Source organism: Chiloscyllium plagiosum, unplaced genomic scaffold, assembly GCF_037043375.1.
Source record: "Chiloscyllium plagiosum isolate Xiang-an unplaced genomic scaffold, Cpla_swu_hap1 HiC_scaffold_31, whole genome shotgun sequence".
In the NCBI taxonomy this organism is placed as follows: Eukaryota; Metazoa; Chordata; class Chondrichthyes; order Orectolobiformes; family Hemiscylliidae; genus Chiloscyllium; species Chiloscyllium plagiosum.
In genome coordinates, this window is record NW_028270169.1 from 22,743,460 (window position 1) to 22,763,441 (window position 19,982).

The 19,982-nt window shown below is 37.8% G+C and overlaps 1 protein-coding gene across 1 annotated transcript in view; it reads left to right on the forward strand.

Annotated features, from left to right (window-relative positions):
* Positions 1 to 19,982, forward strand: part of LOC122564002 (EF-hand calcium-binding domain-containing protein 5-like) — a 174,815-nt gene that overhangs the window by 94,786 nt on the left and 60,047 nt on the right. The window contains exons 7-10 of the mRNA XM_043718422.2: positions 5,200 to 5,299; positions 7,289 to 7,513; positions 12,355 to 12,429; positions 13,461 to 13,675. Of these exons, the coding sequence (XP_043574357.2) occupies positions 5,200 to 5,299; positions 7,289 to 7,513; positions 12,355 to 12,429; positions 13,461 to 13,675 (615 nt within the window). The remainder of the gene's footprint in view (positions 1 to 5,199; positions 5,300 to 7,288; positions 7,514 to 12,354; positions 12,430 to 13,460; positions 13,676 to 19,982) is intronic.

Genomic DNA, 19,982 nt, shown 5'->3' on the forward strand with positions numbered 1-19,982 from the left:
GACCATACAATGGCTCCCAGTGCATCAGCTTCTTGGTTTATTGCACTCATGTTTAAATCCTAATGGCTTTATATGTAACCTTCTTTAATCTATAAACATCTGCCTAAACAGTTTGGACTTGATGTTTTACCCACATGGGGACCTGGAACAGAAGGGTGTGGGCATTAAAAATCGCAATACTGGTCTCCACTAAATCATCCTCCTGGTGGACCGATGATGTGGGATGGATGAGGGGGGTAGCTAATTAAGCCTTGCTTGAAGGTTTTTCAACACCAACCGAAGGAGGCTGACTGGAATTTTCAAGGCGGCCTCCAGGTTCCCAGCAGCAAGCTGAATGACCAACTATCCAAGCAGGCATAGAGCCCCTCTGTAGTGGCCTGGAGTTCTCCCTTACCCTCCGTGTACAGATACACACACATACCACACGAACAGCACGTGCACGTGCACACACATAGGCACACAGACACCATACATACGCATACCACACACACAGACGTACACACATACCACACGCACACTCATACACACCACAGTGCCCCCCACACACAAATAACACACACATACCACACACACAGACATACACACATACCACACACACTCATACATACTACAGCACTCCCCCAGACAAACAGACACACACACATACTCATACGCACCACAGCCCCCCACACAAACACCCCACACACATGCATACACACCACATCCCCCAAACACACACAGACACGCCAGACACACCAAACACTCATAGACACACCACACACACACACAAACACATTTTTTACAAATTCAAAATATACTCTATTCATAAAAAAGACATACAAACTCATGAAAGCAATCTGGTTCTGTACAGTAGCACATGAAGAAAACAAACATTGGAGTTTTACTTTATCCAACAAACAAACTAAAAGCGTCTCTTACTTGAATAAGACTATATTTATATACATTTGAGTCACCCCAATTGAACAGATCCCAATTTTACTTTGGCAGAAAGACATTAGACACACGCACACAAAACTGACTGCACAAGACAATATTTTTATTCATAGAAACAATACTACATTTTGTCACATACTTTGCATTGCGCGTTGCTTCTGTTTTGAAGTTGGAAGGAATCTTATTGGCCCTCCCTCCTCAGGAGCCCATTTGCTGTCCTTAATCAGACAGTGAATTTGCCCTTTGGTCATTAATTGATAGCTCCGGGTAAAAAGCACATTGCGTGACACATTCCCACAAAGCACAGGCTTCTCACCTCCATTTAAACCAGAAAGTGGGTTCTGAGTTCTTCAGGGAAAATCTTTCCCTTTACCTCTGCAACTCATCTTTTTAAAAATCCCTTTCTTAAGTCCCTTTTTCCCTTTTTTTGCACCTTCAGCCATGCCTCAGCTGCCTCAGCCCACTATTTGGCCTTCCCTGCTTAAGCCTCTCCACCTTGCTGCCTTCAGGACCATATCTGAAACTCACCTCATTAACTGAGCTTTTGTTAGCCTTTCTTGAACTTCTCCATTTGTTTCTGACCATACCGTTTCCTGCAATTAAACAGGCAGCTTGTTAATAAACCTGAAGTCTGAAAAATATTTGTTGGAGTATTTATCTCTGAATTTCCTATGTCCCAATTGCCATGAAGTTATATTGGTGATCAAATTTAGATGTGATGCCTGTGTTTTTGGTCCTGCTGGTGATACTGTAAGTCCAAAGTGCTGCCTCTACTGAACATATAGACTTCTAATGTGGGCAGAGTTGGATACTGGTGAGATTAAGGGGGCAAAAACAGGGAGCTTGAATAGGAAATACGAAGATTTGTAAAGTCAGTCAGAATCTAACAGTGATTTGGCAGCTGTACATCATTTTCAAGTTTATATTCCAGCTAATGCTTCGTTTAACCATACAGGTAATCATTTTTCAGCCGTTGCAAGCACCTCCCACCAATGCTATTTGAAGTTATCTATCTTCAGGATAGATGCTGATTTATATCTGCTGGCTATTGTGGAATTCATGCTTGAGGTTTATCCTGCTTTATGTTATTGAACTGGACAGGTGAAAGTCCTTGGTTCTCACTTTGAGGGTGTTGCTTAGACTATTGCCCACAGCCATGGGTGTTAGAGTTCCATTTCCTTGCCCCACAGGATGACAGCAGTATGACAATGATAAGCTCTATGAAAATACAGAGGCATAAGGCTGTCAGCAGGAAGCCAGATTCTCACTTTCATTCTCACCAGATTCTCCTACCTTGCTTTAAGCCAGGACCACTGTATGTAACATTTCAGCTGTTGTTGATAAGGTGCTCATCTGGCCTGCCCCTGCTTCAGAGCAGGGTGAGAATGGCATTACTGATGGTTGTCAGGTTGGCAGCTGCCATGAATTGTGTGTTGGACTCATCCCAGGTTGGAGCTGAGGATATCTCGAATATCTTGCAAATGCGTCCACTGATTTATAAGAGAGGTGATTGACATACTGCATGCAAAAAGTGGGTGATATGTTACATTTGCACTGTCGAGTGACAAGAAGGCTGAGTATGTACATGTTTACCCCTGGATAGAGTCATAGATTCATACACCATGGAACCAGACCCTTTGGCCCAATTTGTCCATGTCAACCAATTTCCCAAGCTAAACTGGTCTCATTTGTCTGTGTGTGGCCCATATCCCTGTAGACCTTCCCTATTCATGTACCTGTCCAAATGTCCTTTAAATGTTGTAACTGCATCTGCACCTACCACTTCCTCTGACAATTCATTCCACATATAAACCACCCTCCGTGTGAAAAAGGTCTCTCAGTTCCTTTTTAAAATCTTTCTCCTCTCACCTTAAAAATATGCCCACTAGTTTTTAACTCCCTCATTCTAGGAAAAAAGATCTTTGCTATTCATCTTATCTATGCTCCTCCTGATTTTGTAAACCTCTAAAAGGTTATCCCTCAACCTTCTATGCTGCAATGAAAAGAGGCTCAACCTATTCCACCTATCCGTATAACTCAAACCCTTCATTCCCAGCAACATCCTGGTTAATCTTTTAAAACCATAAAACATAGGAGTGGAAATAAGGCCATTTGGCCCATCAGGTACACTCCGCCATTCAATCATGGCTGATGGGTATTTCAACGCCACTTATCTGCACTCTTCCCATATCCCTTAATTCCTTGCGAGATTCAGAATTTATCAATCTCTGCCTTGAAGACATTTAACATCCCAGCCTCCTCTGCGCACCGTGGCAATGAATTCCATAGGCCCAGCACTCTCTGGCTGAAGAAATGTCTCTTCATTTCCGTTTTAAATTGACCCCCTGTAATTCGAAGGCTGTGCCCATGTCTAATGGAAATAAATTCCCAGTGTCCACCTTTTCTAAGCCATGCATTATCTTCTAAGTTTTTATTAGATCTCCCCTCAACCTTCCAAACTCTAATGAATACAATCCCAAGATCCTTAGCTGTTCATCATATATTAGGCCTACCATTCTAGGGATCATCCATGTGAATCTCTGCTAGACACTCTCAAGTGCCAGTATGTCTTTCCTGAGGTGTGGGTTCCAAAATCAGACACAGTATTCTAAATGGGGCCTAACCAGAGCTTATAAAGTCTCAGTAGCACATCGCTTTTACATTCCAACCCTCTTGAGATAATTAACAACATTGCATTTGCTTTCTTAACCACGAACTCAACCAGCATGTCAATCTTTAGAGAATCCTGGACTAACATTCCCAGATCCCTTTGTACTTTGGCTTTACGAATTTTCTCACTGTTTAGAAAAATACCATGTTTGTATTCTTTTTTCCAAAGTGCAAGACCTTGCATTTGCTCACATTCAATTTCATTATCCATTGGACCATTCTCCTGAACTGTCTAAATCTTTTTGCATTCTCCCCACCTCCTTAGAACTAGCTGCCTGTCCACCTAACTCCGTATCATCAGCGAACTTCACCAGAATGTCCCCAGTCCCTTCATCCAGATCATTAATATATAAAGTGAACAGATGTGAACACTGAACCCTGTGGGACACCAGCTGTCATTCCAAAAAAGAACCTTTTATCCCAACTCTCTGCCTTCTGTCAGACAGCCAATCCTCAATCCATGCTTGAACACCATGGGCCCTCACCTTACTCAGCAGCCTCCCATGAGGCACCTTATCAAAGGCCTTTCAGAAATCTAGGTAGGTAACATCCACAGGGTTTCCTGAACCCTCTCCAATTTAATAATATCCTTTTTCTGGAAGGGCAACCAGAACTGCACACAGTTTTCCAAAAGTGGTCACATCAACATCCTGTATAACCTCAACTTGATGTCTCAACTCCGATACCCAATGGTCTGAGCAATGAAGAAGGCAAGCATGATAAACACCTCCCAACAAACAAAAAAGAGATCTGAGGGTTTATATAGACAAATCTGTGTAATTATGACAAGGTAGTTATATGAACGTATATAAAACACTGGTTAGGTGTTAGCTGGAATATTGTGGGTAAAGCAGACCATTTTACCTTTGGAAGGTCTTGGGGGGATACAGAGGAAATTCACTAGAATTGTCTCAGAGTGGTGTGCCTAGACTTGAGACGCTGTGGATACTCTCCTTGGAACAGATGCAATTGAGGGTTCATGTATCATAATTTGTCAATGTTTTTGATGGATTTTCATAGAATAGATACAGACAGGAGGTTTGGTAATTGGCAAAATTCCAGAAAGATATTTTTAAAATGTTGTATGTAGCAAGTTGACCTGACCTAGAATATGCTGCTGAAAAGATATTGGAAAGAGATTTAACAGTAGCTTTTAAAAAGAAATTTGATAAGTACTTGATAAGCAGAAATTTGCAGGGAGTGTTTGGAAAAACCCATCAAGTGGGATTATTAGGATAATGGGTACAAAGTGCAAATGGACTGAAATAGTGTCACAGGCACAATGGACTGAAATACCTCTTTCTGTGCAACTTAATGATATGAAAAATTATAGAAGTGAATAATAATAAAAGACACATTCTGACACAAGGATAGAATAGATTAAACAGAAAATGCTGTTAGACCATTGTAGTGCAGACTGGAAAAATGCTCCATGATATTACCTATAAAAGATAACTGTAATTGATTGATGCTGTGATTGAAAGGAGAAAATCAAGTAATTATATAATTTCACTTTTGCAGCATTTCAATTTATGTAATATATTTGGCATAACAAAATAATTAAATGCTGGTTTCTTCTACACCTCCATCCTGCAGGCAGGATATCTCAATAGGAACAGGGTTATCATGTTATTTGAAGAGTTCTATGATTATAGTTTGGGCACCAAAGGAGCTGAATTCCGCAACCCCAGGCAATGTGAGTACAACTGAGAACCAGGTGGAGGGTGAACAACAGTGAACTGGTTATTAACATGGGGGACATTATGGCTATCTTAATAGTTCTTTTTCTCTGAAATGTTAGGAGTAATGTTCACATTTCAACTACAAATTAAGAAATAAATTTTCTTGAAGTCTTGCAAATATTTTGTGCATTTGATATGTTATGGTATTTGCTAAAAGTACATTACTGATAGCTAGTTATAACGCATCAATTCTACAGAACGCTCTCTATCTTGGGCTTAGTACAGAACTAGGACATTGGAAAATGAAGCGTTCACTATTTTGTGTTTTTGTGACTACTATTGAATTTATATACATATTGTTATCAAAGATCTCAATTATATACCACCTTGTCCCCACGCTAACCTGTCTTGGTTATTTCATTCCGTATAAAATTTTAATGAAATTTGCCTTTAATATTTTGGTCTAATTAGTTAATGAACTTTGCTTCTGCTTCAAAAGTGTTCTTCAAAAAAAATTTCTCACATGGTTAGGTGAGGTTTATCATATACCACATTAGAATTTCACTAACCTTCTACAAAATGTCAGAGACAAGCCTTAACATCCAACGATTGTTGAATTATTTGCTACTTCTAAGCTCAACATGCTTTCAAAACCCGTGATCAGACCATGTGTCCTGCTGTTTTGACACAATGGATGAAATATTAGGCTCCTTAGCACCATTATCTGGATGCTGCGCATGCACTTTGAATTCTAAACTGAAATCTAAAGGGAGTGAGCACATTTGTGGGTTGAATCATGCCAAACACCATATTGATGATGATATAAGCATAATACCATTAAAAATCAGTGAAAATGTGCTGGACTGGTAAACCATAACACTAATCAGCACGCAACATCCAACCAGCCTCCTCCTTTTCAGCTGCCTCTGTTGATGTTACAGCTTCTGTTATTGACTAGTAAGAGCCCTCCTTTGTTGCATCCTGTAAATTGGAGAAATATTAAGCACCTGACACTCATAGCTATTCCAACAATTGAATTATGTAAAGAGGGAGGACTTGATATGTGAACAGTCTGTCCATGGAACCAATGAGCAAAGAGATTTCGCCTCCTTCCATTGTCCACAACAAAATCTCCACCTATCACATTCTAGGCTCTTCCCACTTATGTATCTAATCCTGGCACCAGATGTGCTTCTGGAGACATTTCAAAAATCTTAATTGTAAGGGTTTCGTTCAAAGGAATTATTCTCTGACCTTCTCCAGTCACCTACCCCTGTCACCTTCACCTTTGTACCATCCAGTTGCAAATACTGTCTCTCCCCTTTAATTCAAACTCGTTCCATTCAACGTTCCCCCTTTGTTCCAAGACCAAACGGAACATAAATAACTCAGAAGCAAGAGCATTTGGAATTAATGTGCTGCATTCGATTTAATTTCATGTAACGCTTTGAAAGCTTAAAATGTGACTTGACCTCAAGAGAGTGCACTTGGGATTTCTTCTGAATGTACTTTAGCAATTTGAACATCAGATTAATTAGATTTGCAATTAATTTTGTTAATAATTAGATAATATTCAAAATGGTCCCAGATCTTTATTAGCTGATAGCTAAGATTGAAATTCTGTGTTCCAGAGAGGATAAATATTGCTGTGGCACAATTCCATTTGGATCCATGCACTATCTCTGACAATTAATTTCCTTACTGTATTTCTGACAATCTTAAAAATATCTTACTTTTTTTTGTTTTTCTGATTTGATATACTCGTGTTATGCTGATTTGTAGGTCAGAGGTGAATTTTAAAAGGTTGTAACAAATGAATGTTTTGATATGCTGTTACTATTGGTAACGAAACGGATAATGATTCCCATGGTTAAATTTAGCTTTTAAAGTGGTAGTCAGTTAAATTTGGCAACACACCAACACAAACGTAAAGAATATGTACAATAGCTATACAAAAACTTGATGTTAACTGTTTACATTTTGTGTGTTTGCCATTTCACTAGGGCCAGTCATTGAACTTGATGAAATGGAAGGTCGAGAGTTTATTCGTGACTTGGGAAAGGATTACAGTAACACTGATGCACCAGCAAGTATACATAATGAAAATAACAGCGAGATACCTTATTATGGAGTGGAAAGACATGTTGAAACTGAAAAATTCTATCCGGGTGAAGGTAGAGATATTAAATCAAAACAGTCAGCCCGATTCAGTTTAACAGCAGATACTGGTAAGTATGAGCAAAAGAAAATTGATTTCATAGTTAGCAAGTCATAAGCAATCAGACGAATGAGTGTTTAGAGATTGTAGCAAAGAATCAGATCAAAGAAAATTGCAAAACATTGTAAGTAATTGATAGTGAAACAAAACAAGAAATTAAACTACAATTAAGATTACATTGATATCAGAGCATTCAGTGTCTAGAATTACAGAGACTCAATGTTTACGAACCAAGGGTACTTGCCAGGACCCTGCTGATGTCATGACATAATGTCTCTTTGGGAATTACCTGGGAAATCTGACCTATCGAGGCTCCCCGGAAGTCTCCAAAAAAAACCTCAGATTCTGAGTTAGATCGGAAACTTTGGATGTTACTGATTTATTTATCTAGATGGTTGTCCAGGAGGTGTTAGATGGGAAAGTCCTAACTGAACTCTTGGTTAACTATATAACTTACACCCTGACCCTCCCTGAGAACCTGCCTACTCCACCAAAATTCCCCTCCCTTCCACCCCACCCCCAACTTTTGCCAACACAACTTTACTGTTCTAGCAGCTTACACCTGCCTGACTCTGAACCCCCAAATCGACCTGATATATCCTCACAGTCTGACTAAGTGCTTTGACTCTCCAACTTTCTACCATCAAATTCCCACATTCCTCGCTCCCACAACCAACATACTAACTCAATCCATAATCACCACCAAACCAACCTGACCAGAACTCACCATTTTATCCTTTACACCTTACATACATTTTTCCATTCATATACCCATTCACTCATACACTCACTCAGTGACACATAGGAAAGCTGTTTCAAAGTGTCGCAGTGCATTAATGAACACTTCTCAGAATATGATAACTACTGCCCTAAAACCAGGGTGTTTACCTGTGCCGATTCCCTTCACTGATGTCGCTGAGGTTTACTGTGTTGTCTGAGTTCTGCAGGATCCCCCGTGAGAAGATGCTGGAGGCACTCAAGAGGGCATTGGATGGTGTATAGGGATATGAGGAAAAGGCAGAATAGGAGATTGGCATGAGATAGGAGAACTCATGCAGGCATGATAGGCTGAATGGTCTCCTTCTGCACTGAAAATATTTTGTGATTCTGAGTAGATTGGCCAGAATAGATTGCTTTATTATCAAGGAAGATGAATTTATTATCAAGGAAGAAATAGCAAGATATCTAGGTAGAAATTGTTTTGTTAAGCAGATGCAGCATGGGTTCATGAAAGACAGATTAACTAATCCATTGGTATTCTATGACAACATTACGAGCACAATGGACAATGAGGACCGTGTAGATGTGGTGCATGTAGATTTCCAAAAGGTATTCGACAAGGTGCTGCACAAAAGGTTGCTGCATAAGACCAAGATGCATGGCATTATGGGTAATGCATTAGCATGGATAGAAGACTGGTTAACTAATAGGAAGCAAAGAGTATGGATAAATGAATGCTTTTCTGGTTGGCAATTAGTGTCTAGTGGTATGCCTCAAGGTTTAGTGTTGAGACCACAATTATTCACAATTTACAGAGATGATTTTGAATTGGGACCATGTGTAGTGTGTCAAAGTTTGCAGATGACACTAAGATGAGTGGTAGAGCAAAATGTACAGAATTCTGTGAAACTTGCAGAAAGGACAGAGATAGTTTAAGTGAGTGGGCAAAGGTCTGGCAGATGGAGTATAATGTTAATAAATTTGAAGTCATCCATTTTGGTAGGAATAAGAGTAAAAAGGACTATTATTTGAATGGTAACGGGGACCTGGGTGTTCTTGTGCATCAATCACATGAGGTTAGTCTGCAGGTACAATAGGCAATTAAGACGGCAAATGGAATTTTGTCCTGCCTTGTGAGAGAGATTGAGTTTAAAAACAAGGAGTTTATGTTGCAACTATATAGGTGCTGGTGAGGCTATACCTGGAGTACTGCATGCAGTTTTGATCTCCTTATTTGAGAAAAGATGTACTGACACTAGAGGGAGTGCAAAGGCATTCACTAAATTGATTCCGGAGTTGAGGGGTTTGGTTTATGAGGAAAGATTGAGTAGACTAGGATTATATGCATTGGAATGTAGAAGAATGAGGGGGATCTTATAGAAACATCTAAAATTATGAAGGGAATAGGTAGATAGAAGTCGAGAGGATGTTTCCATGGGCAGGTGAAACTCAGACAAGAGGGCATAGCCTCAACATTAGGGGAGCAGATTTTGGACTGAATTGAGAGGAACTTCTTCAACTAGTAAGTTGTAAATCAATAGAATTCCATGCCCAGCAAAATAGTTGAGGCTTCCTCAATGAATTTTTGTAAAGCTAAGATAGATAATTTTTTTGAACAGTAAAGGAATTAAGGGTTTTGGTGAGAAGGTGGGTAAGTGGAGCTGAGGCCTCAAAAAAATCAGCCATGATCTTATTGAAAGATGGAGCAGGCTCGAAGGGCCAGATGGCCTACTCCTGCTCCTTGTTCTTATGTTATGTTCTTATGTTCTTGTGTTCAATGTCACAGGAAGCTAAAGAAAAGTTTTTGTTCAATTAGGATGAGAAAGAGGGATTCTGACCCTAATTTGAACATCAGTATGACTAAAACTATCAAAAGCACATTGTCCCTGAAATATGCCTGAAGGAGACTTGCATATTTATATATTTCACATGGTCAGGACTCCAGTGTTCTTTGCTGTCAATTAAGTATTTTGCAAATGTAATCACTGCTATAGTGTAGGGAACACTGTGGCCAATTTGCATTCAGAGAGGTCCCACAGATCCCCATATGATGACCAGGTAACCTATTCCAGTACAGTTAGTTGAGAGACAAAGAATGCAATTGGGCCAGCATATTGTGGTTGTTCAGGAGACCATTTTTGGACTACTTTGCAATGTTCTGGTCACCATGCTATTGGAGGATTTTATTAAATTGAAGAGGGTTCAGAAAAGATTTACAAGGATATAAGCAGGACTGGACACTTTGAGTTATAAGGAGAGGCTGGATAGACTGGGACTTTTTTCACTGCAGCATATGAGGTTGAAGCATATGACCTTATAGAGGTTTATAAATCATGAGGGGTATGGATAGAGTGAGCAGCAAATGTCTTTTCCCTAGGGTGGGGATGTTCATAACTAGAGGATAATTTTAAGGTGTCAGAAAAATCTTGAAAAGGGACCTGAGGGGCATCCTGAACTGTCAGGGGAAGTGGGAGATGAATGTACAGGTACAACATTTAAAAAACATTTGCTCAGGCTCATGAATAAGAAAGGTTTAGAGGGATATGGGCCAAAAACAGGCAAGTGGGACTAGTTTAGTTTGGGAAACTCGGTCAGCATGGATGAACTGGAGCAAACAGTCTGTTTCTGCGTGGTATGACTCTATGACTCTAAGCGACAAAGTGCAAATGTTAGATATTATCTGAAATAAAAACCAAGATGATTCTTGCCTTATTTGCTTCACCAATGATATCATCCACTGAAAATTCACACGAAAAGTGACGGGACCACATTTTGAACAATAAAGAATGCTTAGAGTGAAGATCTTGTCCCTCCCATCACCCCATTGTCAGCAGTAAAAGGCCATTTTCCTCATCTTCCTCTATGAAATTCCCTGTGCTTCTCTATTCTTTTCATCAACCAGTTAATTCATCATCAGCTAAACTTTATATCAGACTTTAGACTCTGTATTGATCCCTGATGGTGATTATACTAGACAATTAAGATCCCAGAATGATATGTAGACTGATAGATAATATGTTTAAATTCGCAGTTTCTCCCTGTTGTGGTTTCATTGAAACATGTCCACTCAAGGCTGCAGGTGGTCTTCATATTATTGTCTGTGGGACCTCTCTGAATGCAAATTGGCACAGTGTTCCCCACACAATAGTGATGATTACATTTGAAAAATATTTAATTAGCTGTAAAGAACATTAGAACAGATACAAAAAGGAGGAAAAAAAATCAAAGCTCTGTATGGATACAACATCATTGGAAAGATCTTAACACAAACAAAACAAAGTTTCACCTTTTTTCCCAAACTATCCTTTGACAGATACTTAGTTGCAGAGAAATTTCACACCTATCTCAACTTATTATAATTTTACTTAACTGAGTCTTCCCAGTTTCTTTTCCTTGGACTGTGGAAACAATCTTATGATTCCTGTCTGAATCCACTAGCATGAAGATTCCACATTTCAGCTGTCCTTTTTTTTCAATTTGTACAACCTGAACATCTCTATCCAAATTTCTCTGGCTTGGAAACTCCACAAAACTAGAACATTTTGGCTGCATTTTGGTTCACTTGAACTAAACTATATTTCTCTTGCTAAGCCTTTCTGACCTCTGAACTAACTCTCGGTTTTTCTGTACTGAAAACTTACACCTTCTGTGCTGATTTCAAAACTAAGCTAATGGTTTTTTTGGTCTGCTATAAACTCGGCAGTATAGACATTCCATTTACTAACACTATAGTGGTTCTCCCAAGCTCTCGACTACAGTCAGTTGCTTTCTTGGAATCGATGTACTTAGAACAATGTTCCAAATGACTTTCTAATCTGTTTTTTTTTGAAAAACTACTTTAATTGCTCCATATCCATCTTCCTCTATTTTAAAGCAATTCCCAAAATACAATGGATTATTCATCTTTTATCACAACTCTCCTTCCATGGCACAGGATGTGTTCCTCAATTCCAATTAATTTTTAAAAAGTTGTGTTATTGATTAAGATGTCAATATATTTTCATAACTTTTTTTTCATAATAATCTTAAATTTCATATTTGATCCCAGCTTCAGAAAGTTGGTGCTTCAGATTTTTTAAAAAGACTATTGTATAAACATAACTGTGGATTTTCATTTACAATTGCTTACAGGTGATCTTATTTCTGATAAAAGTTCTTATAGTGGGATCCCTGATGAGTACAGTGCAGCAACAAATAAATTTCCAGGTATTTCCATTACATATTGTGCTTTACATTGTCCTTTACAACAACTGCAGAACAATAGATTGCATAGGATTTAATCACATTAACAATTGTTCTAGAGATTATTGTCATCCTTCCCTCTGTATTTGTTAGACAAGTTCTTTATATTTAACAAAACATGAGGAATTTTGTTGCTGAGGAAAGTAACAGTTTTCATGATTTTTAATGCCTAAGAGTAGGTTTTCTGATTCATTGCACTACAGCAACATATGTAAAATGGACACTGAATGACTGCCTGCATAGCAGTTCACATAATGTCCCATTATAGCCTTCGAGTGACAAGGGAAGTACTCATCACTGAAATGAGAAAACCTAATGATTAAATCGCTGCAACTCCCAATATGTTGGCATCTTGCATTGGAAATGGAGGTTTACATGAGCAGGTGAACAGGAAATGACATGAATAGAACTGAAGTTCTGCACAAACTTGGGTACTCTATTTACCTGCATTGGTAACAATGAAAGTGAAATGGCACAAAATAAATGGCTCTTTCACAGGGGCCAACTTACGTGCATTGAATCTCCTTCTGTGCTTCAAGTTCTGTAACTTATACAGAAGTTATACATAGTTGTAAAAGTAGCAATTGAGATGGTATCTTTTTCCCTCTTGGCAATGTTCTCTTTTTCTCTGGTTCAGAAAAGCTAACTCAGTGCATGCCAGAGATGGATATTATGATCTGTGTGCTCTGAGCTATTGGAATGTTTATTTGGTAGACTTACACAAAAGCATTTAGCAAATATAAGTACTTTTCTTTATACAGTTGTTTTACTTTCATTATTTAACTTGTGTTTTCTTTTACCTTCTTATGAAGGTCTTAACCACCCTCCATTCCATTACATAATAGCTTGCTGTACAAAAGGGCCTGTATTTTATGTAGCAAACAAGAATAATTTAAACATAAAACATCATGTGTGAGAAACACTACCCAAATGGAAGGAATGAAATGTTTACAGATAAATGAAATTAGGCTTTTTTTCCCTTGTCTTTTTTATAGAATTGGCGAGCATTATATCAGATATCCAGCGCCGTGGTCATACACTGATTACAACTCCCTTTGACAGGAATTCTTTAACTATCCGACAATTTGTCCAGTTGATGGAGACTTTTATGGGAAACACCACAGATCCTTCAGCTATTGAAAGCCTTCTAAACTACATTCACTATGAATATAGAGAGACTAAAGAGGAAAAAATAGAAAAATTAACTCAGGTAAATCATGTAGGATTTGTACCCTCTTATGTTTCTGCGTGGGTGTGACATTGTTTACAATCTGAATTATTTACAATTTTTAATATAAAATGTTTATTTTCTACTCTTATATTCCCCTCTGTTTTCATGTTATTCTAATAGCTTTCTGATTGTATCATCCTCACCCCATTCTCCACAGAAGAAAGTGCACTGATTCTTGAACCTCAATACATCAGGAATCATCATGAATGTTAATGACTTAAAACAAATTACAGAAAGACCACAATTTATCTGTGAGCTGTAGACTGTGTGGTTTAGATATTCAACAACAGGTGTAAACACAACTTGCAAGAAGTTCCAGTAATTTGTTAATGTGCAACGATTCCTTCCTCAGTTGTTGGTTTTTCCATTTTGGTTCACAATGTAGCTCAAGGAAAAATGAAAGGTGCAGTCTTTACACATCACTTTTAAAAAAAATTCATATTCATTATTTATCCTGTTGCAATGTTTTTTAATATGCATATCACTTCCTTACATCAATAATTATCCAGCAATTTTTAATTATCTCACTTCATTTTTTATTGTCTTTCAACATTCCACCTTGTTTCTTGTTCCATATCTTCACATGATGTGGAGGAGCCGGTGCTGGACTGGGGTGGACAAAGTTAAAAATCACACAACACCAGATAATAGTCCAACAGGTTTATTTGAAAGCACTGGCTTTCAAAGTGCTGCTCCTTCTTCAGGTAGCTGTGAAGCAATACCGTAAGACACAGAATTTATAGCAAAAGATTTCAGTGTCATGCAACGGAAACAATATTTTGAAAAAAACTTAGATTGTTGTGAAGTCTTTCGTCTTTTTTAGAATGGATTACAGGTTTCAGTTCATTAATATGTAAATCCCAGAACTACTTTTAAGTCACATTCTCAAGATAACTTAAGGTTTTATTAAAAACAAAAGGTATATCTCATCTCTGACAATGCATTAAAGGTATGAGGTCAAACTCTGTCTGTATCCAAACTTGAGACAGACTGGTTCTATTTCCAAAGTGGAATTTACAAAATGTTACATGGATTGACTGTCTGAATTGACTGCCTGCAGGTTGTGCATTTTTTGAGCAAAATAGAATGTATCTGCAAATATAATTCTGCAAGTGTAAATTCATCCCAAAGACTTACATGTGAGTGCACATGGGGGTGTGGGGGGGGTGTCGTGTGGCGGGGATGGGGGGGGAGAGAGAGAGAGAGAGAGAGAGAGAGAACATGTAACCAGTTCTAAAAGATGAAAGACTTAACAACAATCTAAGTTTGTTAAATATATCATTTTATTTGCATGACACTGTAATCTTTTGCTATAAATTCTGTGTCTTATGGAACTGCTTCCCAGCCACCTGATGAAGAAGCAGTACTGAGAAAGCTGGTGCTTCCAAATAAACCGTTTGGACTATAACCTGGTGTCGTGTGATTTTTAACCATATCTTCACATCCACCTTTTTTTTCCCTTTGAGGAGTCTGTCAGAAGTGTTGGTAGGATTAACACGTTGAATATCAACCTGTTGACCTGTATAACAAATGTGACTTTATGGCCAACAAGAGACTTGAACTGGGAACTTCTGGTTTTGAGGGAGAGAGCTTCTGACTGAGCCATAAGATCTTCATCGTTCCACCTGAAAAAGACCCCATAGCCAAAATGTTGTGATTTGGCCTTTTTTTCTTGTATCCTTATATTTTTAACCATGCATTAACTGTTAATTATTTCATTTCACCATTATCTCCTGGCCTTTCAATGTTCCACCAGAAGAAGGTTTCATATTCAAATATTGTAATTAGTCTCTTTTTTTCTTTTCCATCTTGTACCCCAAAGCAATTCATGATAACATGAGAATTTACAATCTTATATTTAATTAGAATACTAGCCAGTGATGGGCAGGTGGAAGGAATTCAGTCCTTATCAGACGTGTGGCATCCTTTATTGTCAAAGGAACCTACTTTACCCAGTCCTGGCTAGTTGCACTAGTCTCAAAGTAGAGGTGGAAGAAACTTGATTAAGAAACTTGAGTCAACATAAAGAGAGAATTCTCAGATATTGAATGTAGGTTAAGGAGGAGGCATACATTTGAAAATGTTGGTGTAGGTTTCTTACTGTACTATCTGGCTATCAAATGTTTAACAATTGCCTCTTATTAGTTTACACCTACACTTCATTTTATCTAGAACATTCAATTTTTGAAAATATGAATTTGGCTTTCATTGATTTCCAGTTGCCAGTTGCAAGATTCATTTGGAAAAGGAGTTAGGTTATGTATCTGTGATTCTTTTGAGATGTGATTCTTGTTCATGTCAAAGTCTATTGTGCTCAGTGTTTATAGATTTGGTTTTCACAGGACATGCATCACTGCATAACCCTGAACTTTTCTCATTTTGACCATCTATCAGCTCCCCAATCACTACGTTGCATTGAAATGCATTGTAAAACCAGAGCATTGCTACATTTTAACAATATCATTTTTTTGTGTTCCTTTAATACTTTTTATCCAGGTATATATATATATGCAAGGTGAGAAATGGCTTATTCTGTTACCATTGATTTCTGGCTTGAAGATTCCCAATTCTCTTTCCAGACAGGATACCCCAAATCTTTATACAGTATTCCTAATTGTTTAGGGAGGAACTACCTCCTCTTCTTTATTTAACCACCTGTTGGTCTCAACAAGATTAACTTAACACAAGGGATCTGTTCCCTCATGAATACATTTTCCAGTTCTAGTATATTTGTTTTTAAAAGGATTTGATTTAATCAGGCCTTCTTGTGTTAAGGAAAGTATGAGCTTACTAGTTAATAAAATTCAAAGAAAAATAAGCACAACATCCAAGCACACAGATTAGAAATGAGGAAAGTGAGGAAATACGTAACTGCTGAGAGCAAGATATATCAATCAATCTTTAGCTTATTGTGAGGAATAGATGGTGAAAAGTTATGGCTGTTATGTTGAATAGTTCTGGTAGCACTGACTCAGCAATTGATCTGGAAAGTTTTAGTTCTGAAAGTTAGATGAAAGGAATTATCCTGTTTCCTTTTCAATGGTAGCTTTCCTGACTTGTGACTTGCTTCTAGAAATCAATGAGAGAGACAACAAGAGAGAAGGAGAGACAGAGGTTTTCTTTTATTTGCAAGTTCAAGGATCCCAAATGGATATTTGTAGCAGAACACACCAGCCCATTTGAATGAGAACACCAAGTTAGAACAGTGAGTCTCAAGCTGCAATTGATTTCTTACCCTATTCTCTTGTATATTCCTAGAAGGGGAAAACAAAAACATGTCTTTTTGCCTGGAACTACTTTCTTTTACTACTCATCATGTTCACAGACTGGGATATAACTCATAGACAATCGTTTCTACTGAGGTGGTAATTGACCTTCATTATTTCTGAAATTACAGCAGATAACAGTTCAGATTTTGCATTGCATCTCTTTCTTTGAAGTGTCCCTGTCTGAAGTTGCTTGACTTCAGTTGTGACTTTCCATCCTCTCTCAAGACTTGAGTTCAGTCCACATGGATGTTTTCTAAACTGTCACAGAATTACATAGTCAGACTTTGCATTCCCAGCCATCTTTGGTTTGTATCGTTTTCATGTTTCAACAAGAAAATCTGTTTTACTTAAAGGTTTAATGTGCTCGTAAGTAATTTGGGGTTATGATCCATTGTTACAACACTTCCCACACATGGATGAAATTAACTTCATACAAAAGGAAAAACAAGAGAAATTAGTTATAAAACAACAAACATATTCAATCGCTGAAAGACCTAACTTAATCTCTTTTCATTCTGGACAGGGTGTCAATTATATTTGTTTTTCCCACAATATCAGCGATTTACAGCTGGTATGGTCGAAGGAACAAACTTCAAAGAAATAATCAACATTCAATGTCTTAAGAGTTTCTGTTAAAGTTAGGAGTTGTTTTTATGTTAGACTGTGATCATTCCATGTTCGTTTCAGACACAAATCTCAAAGTTTTGAACATGAGGGTTTCCTCTCTACCTTGCAGTACTATTTCTGCTGCTTGTTTCAGTTTTGACTGAGTGCTCAATTGGTCTCTCTATTCAGATATGTTTTTTAAGAGGACAACAGTCACTAGATGTGAAATTCTATAATTTTTCTCAGGACTGAGTTTAAGCTATCTAGGAATTTTCTGTACAGTGACTGAATTACATTCTAAGAGTTTACATTCTCAAAACCTGTCTTAGTCAGAAGTTCAATGTGTCCAAGAAGATGAACCAAGAGGACAATGCTGTAGTTTAATAATAATAATAAAAAAACATTTCTTTTCAAATTAGTATCATTCTGGAAATCAAGGTAATATTTAAAAAATGAGATTATATGAATCCATCTTTTCCCTAGGAGATGGTCATTGATCAGAAATGAATTTGTATATATTTAGTACTAGGAGAGTGATAGAAGAAGTTTTGGCACAATACACTTAGGGAATCATTTGGACTAAATCTGATTATCAATTGCAGATTATTCATAATAAGATTGATGTAATGGGAGCACAACTGCCATCCTCACACTGTAAGGGGAATAATGCAGATATAATTGCCAAACAAATTGAAAATGAATTGAGGCCCAAATACTCAGTCTTAAAATCAACCAGGCCTGATATGTACCTACTACAATAGCATCATCAATCACATAGATTGTAAAGATCATAGAACCATAGAATCCCCACAGTGCAGATAGAGTCCATTTAGCCCATCAAGTCTGCACCAATCTTCCAAAGAGCTTCCCACCCTATCCCTGTAACCCTGCATTTCCCATAGCTAATCCTAGCCTACACATCTCTGGATACCATAGGGAAATTTAGCATGGCCAATCTGCCTAAGCTGACCATCTTTGGACTGTGGGAAGAAACCAGATCACCTGGCAGAAACCCAGACATGGGGACTCCAGATTCTCAGTCTATATTGATCTCAGAATATAATTCTAATGATAACTCCGGACACTGTAATCTTTTGCTATAAATTCTGTGTCTTATGGAACTGCTTCCCAGCCACCTGATGAAGAAGCAGTACTGAGAAAGCTGGTGCTTCCAAATAAACCGTTTGGACTATAACCTGGTGTCGTGTGATTTTTAACCATATCTTCACATCCACCTTTTTTTTCCCTTTGAGGAGTCTGTCAGAAGTGTTGGTAGGATTAACACGTTGAATATCAACCTGTTGACCTGTATAACAAATGTGACTTTATGGCCAACAAGAGACTTGAACTGGGAACTTCTGGTTTTGAGGGAGAGAGCTTCTGACTGAGCCATAAGATCTTCATCGTTCCACCTGAAAAAGACCCCATAGCCAAAATGTTGTGATTTGGCCTTTTTTTCTTGTATCCTTATATTTTTAACCATGCATTAACTGTTAATTATTTCATTTCACCATTATCTCCTGGCCTTTCAATGTTCCACCAGAAGAAGGTTTCATATTCAAATATTGTAATTAGTCTCTTTTTTTCTTTTCCATCTTGTACCCCAAAGCAATTCATGATAACATGAGAATTTACAATCTTATATTTAATTAGAATACTAGCCAGTGATGGGCAGGTGGAAGGAATTCAGTCCTTATCAGACGTGTGGCATCCTTTATTGTCAAAGGAACCTACTTTACCCAGTCCTGGCTAGTTGCACTAGTCTCAAAGTAGAGGTGGAAGAAACTTGATTAAGAAACTTGAGTCAACATAAAGAGAGAATTCTCAGATATTGAATGTAGGTTAAGGAGGAGGCATACATTTGAAAATGTTGGTGTAGGTTTCTTACTGTACTATCTGGCTATCAAATGTTTAACAATTGCCTCTTATTAGTTTACACCTACACTTCATTTTATCTAGAACATTCAATTTTTGAAAATATGAATTTGGCTTTCATTGATTTCCAGTTGCCAGTTGCAAGATTCATTTGGAAAAGGAGTTAGGTTATGTATCTGTGATTCTTTTGAGATGTGATTCTTGTTCATGTCAAAGTCTATTGTGCTCAGTGTTTATAGATTTGGTTTTCACAGGACATGCATCACTGCATAACCCTGAACTTTTCTCATTTTGACCATCTATCAGCTCCCCAATCACTACGTTGCATTGAAATGCATTGTAAAACCAGAGCATTGCTACATTTTAACAATATCATTTTTTTGTGTTCCTTTAATACTTTTTATCCAGGTATATATATATATGCAAGGTGAGAAATGGCTTATTCTGTTACCATTGATTTCTGGCTTGAAGATTCCCAATTCTCTTTCCAGACAGGATACCCCAAATCTTTATACAGTATTCCTAATTGTTTAGGG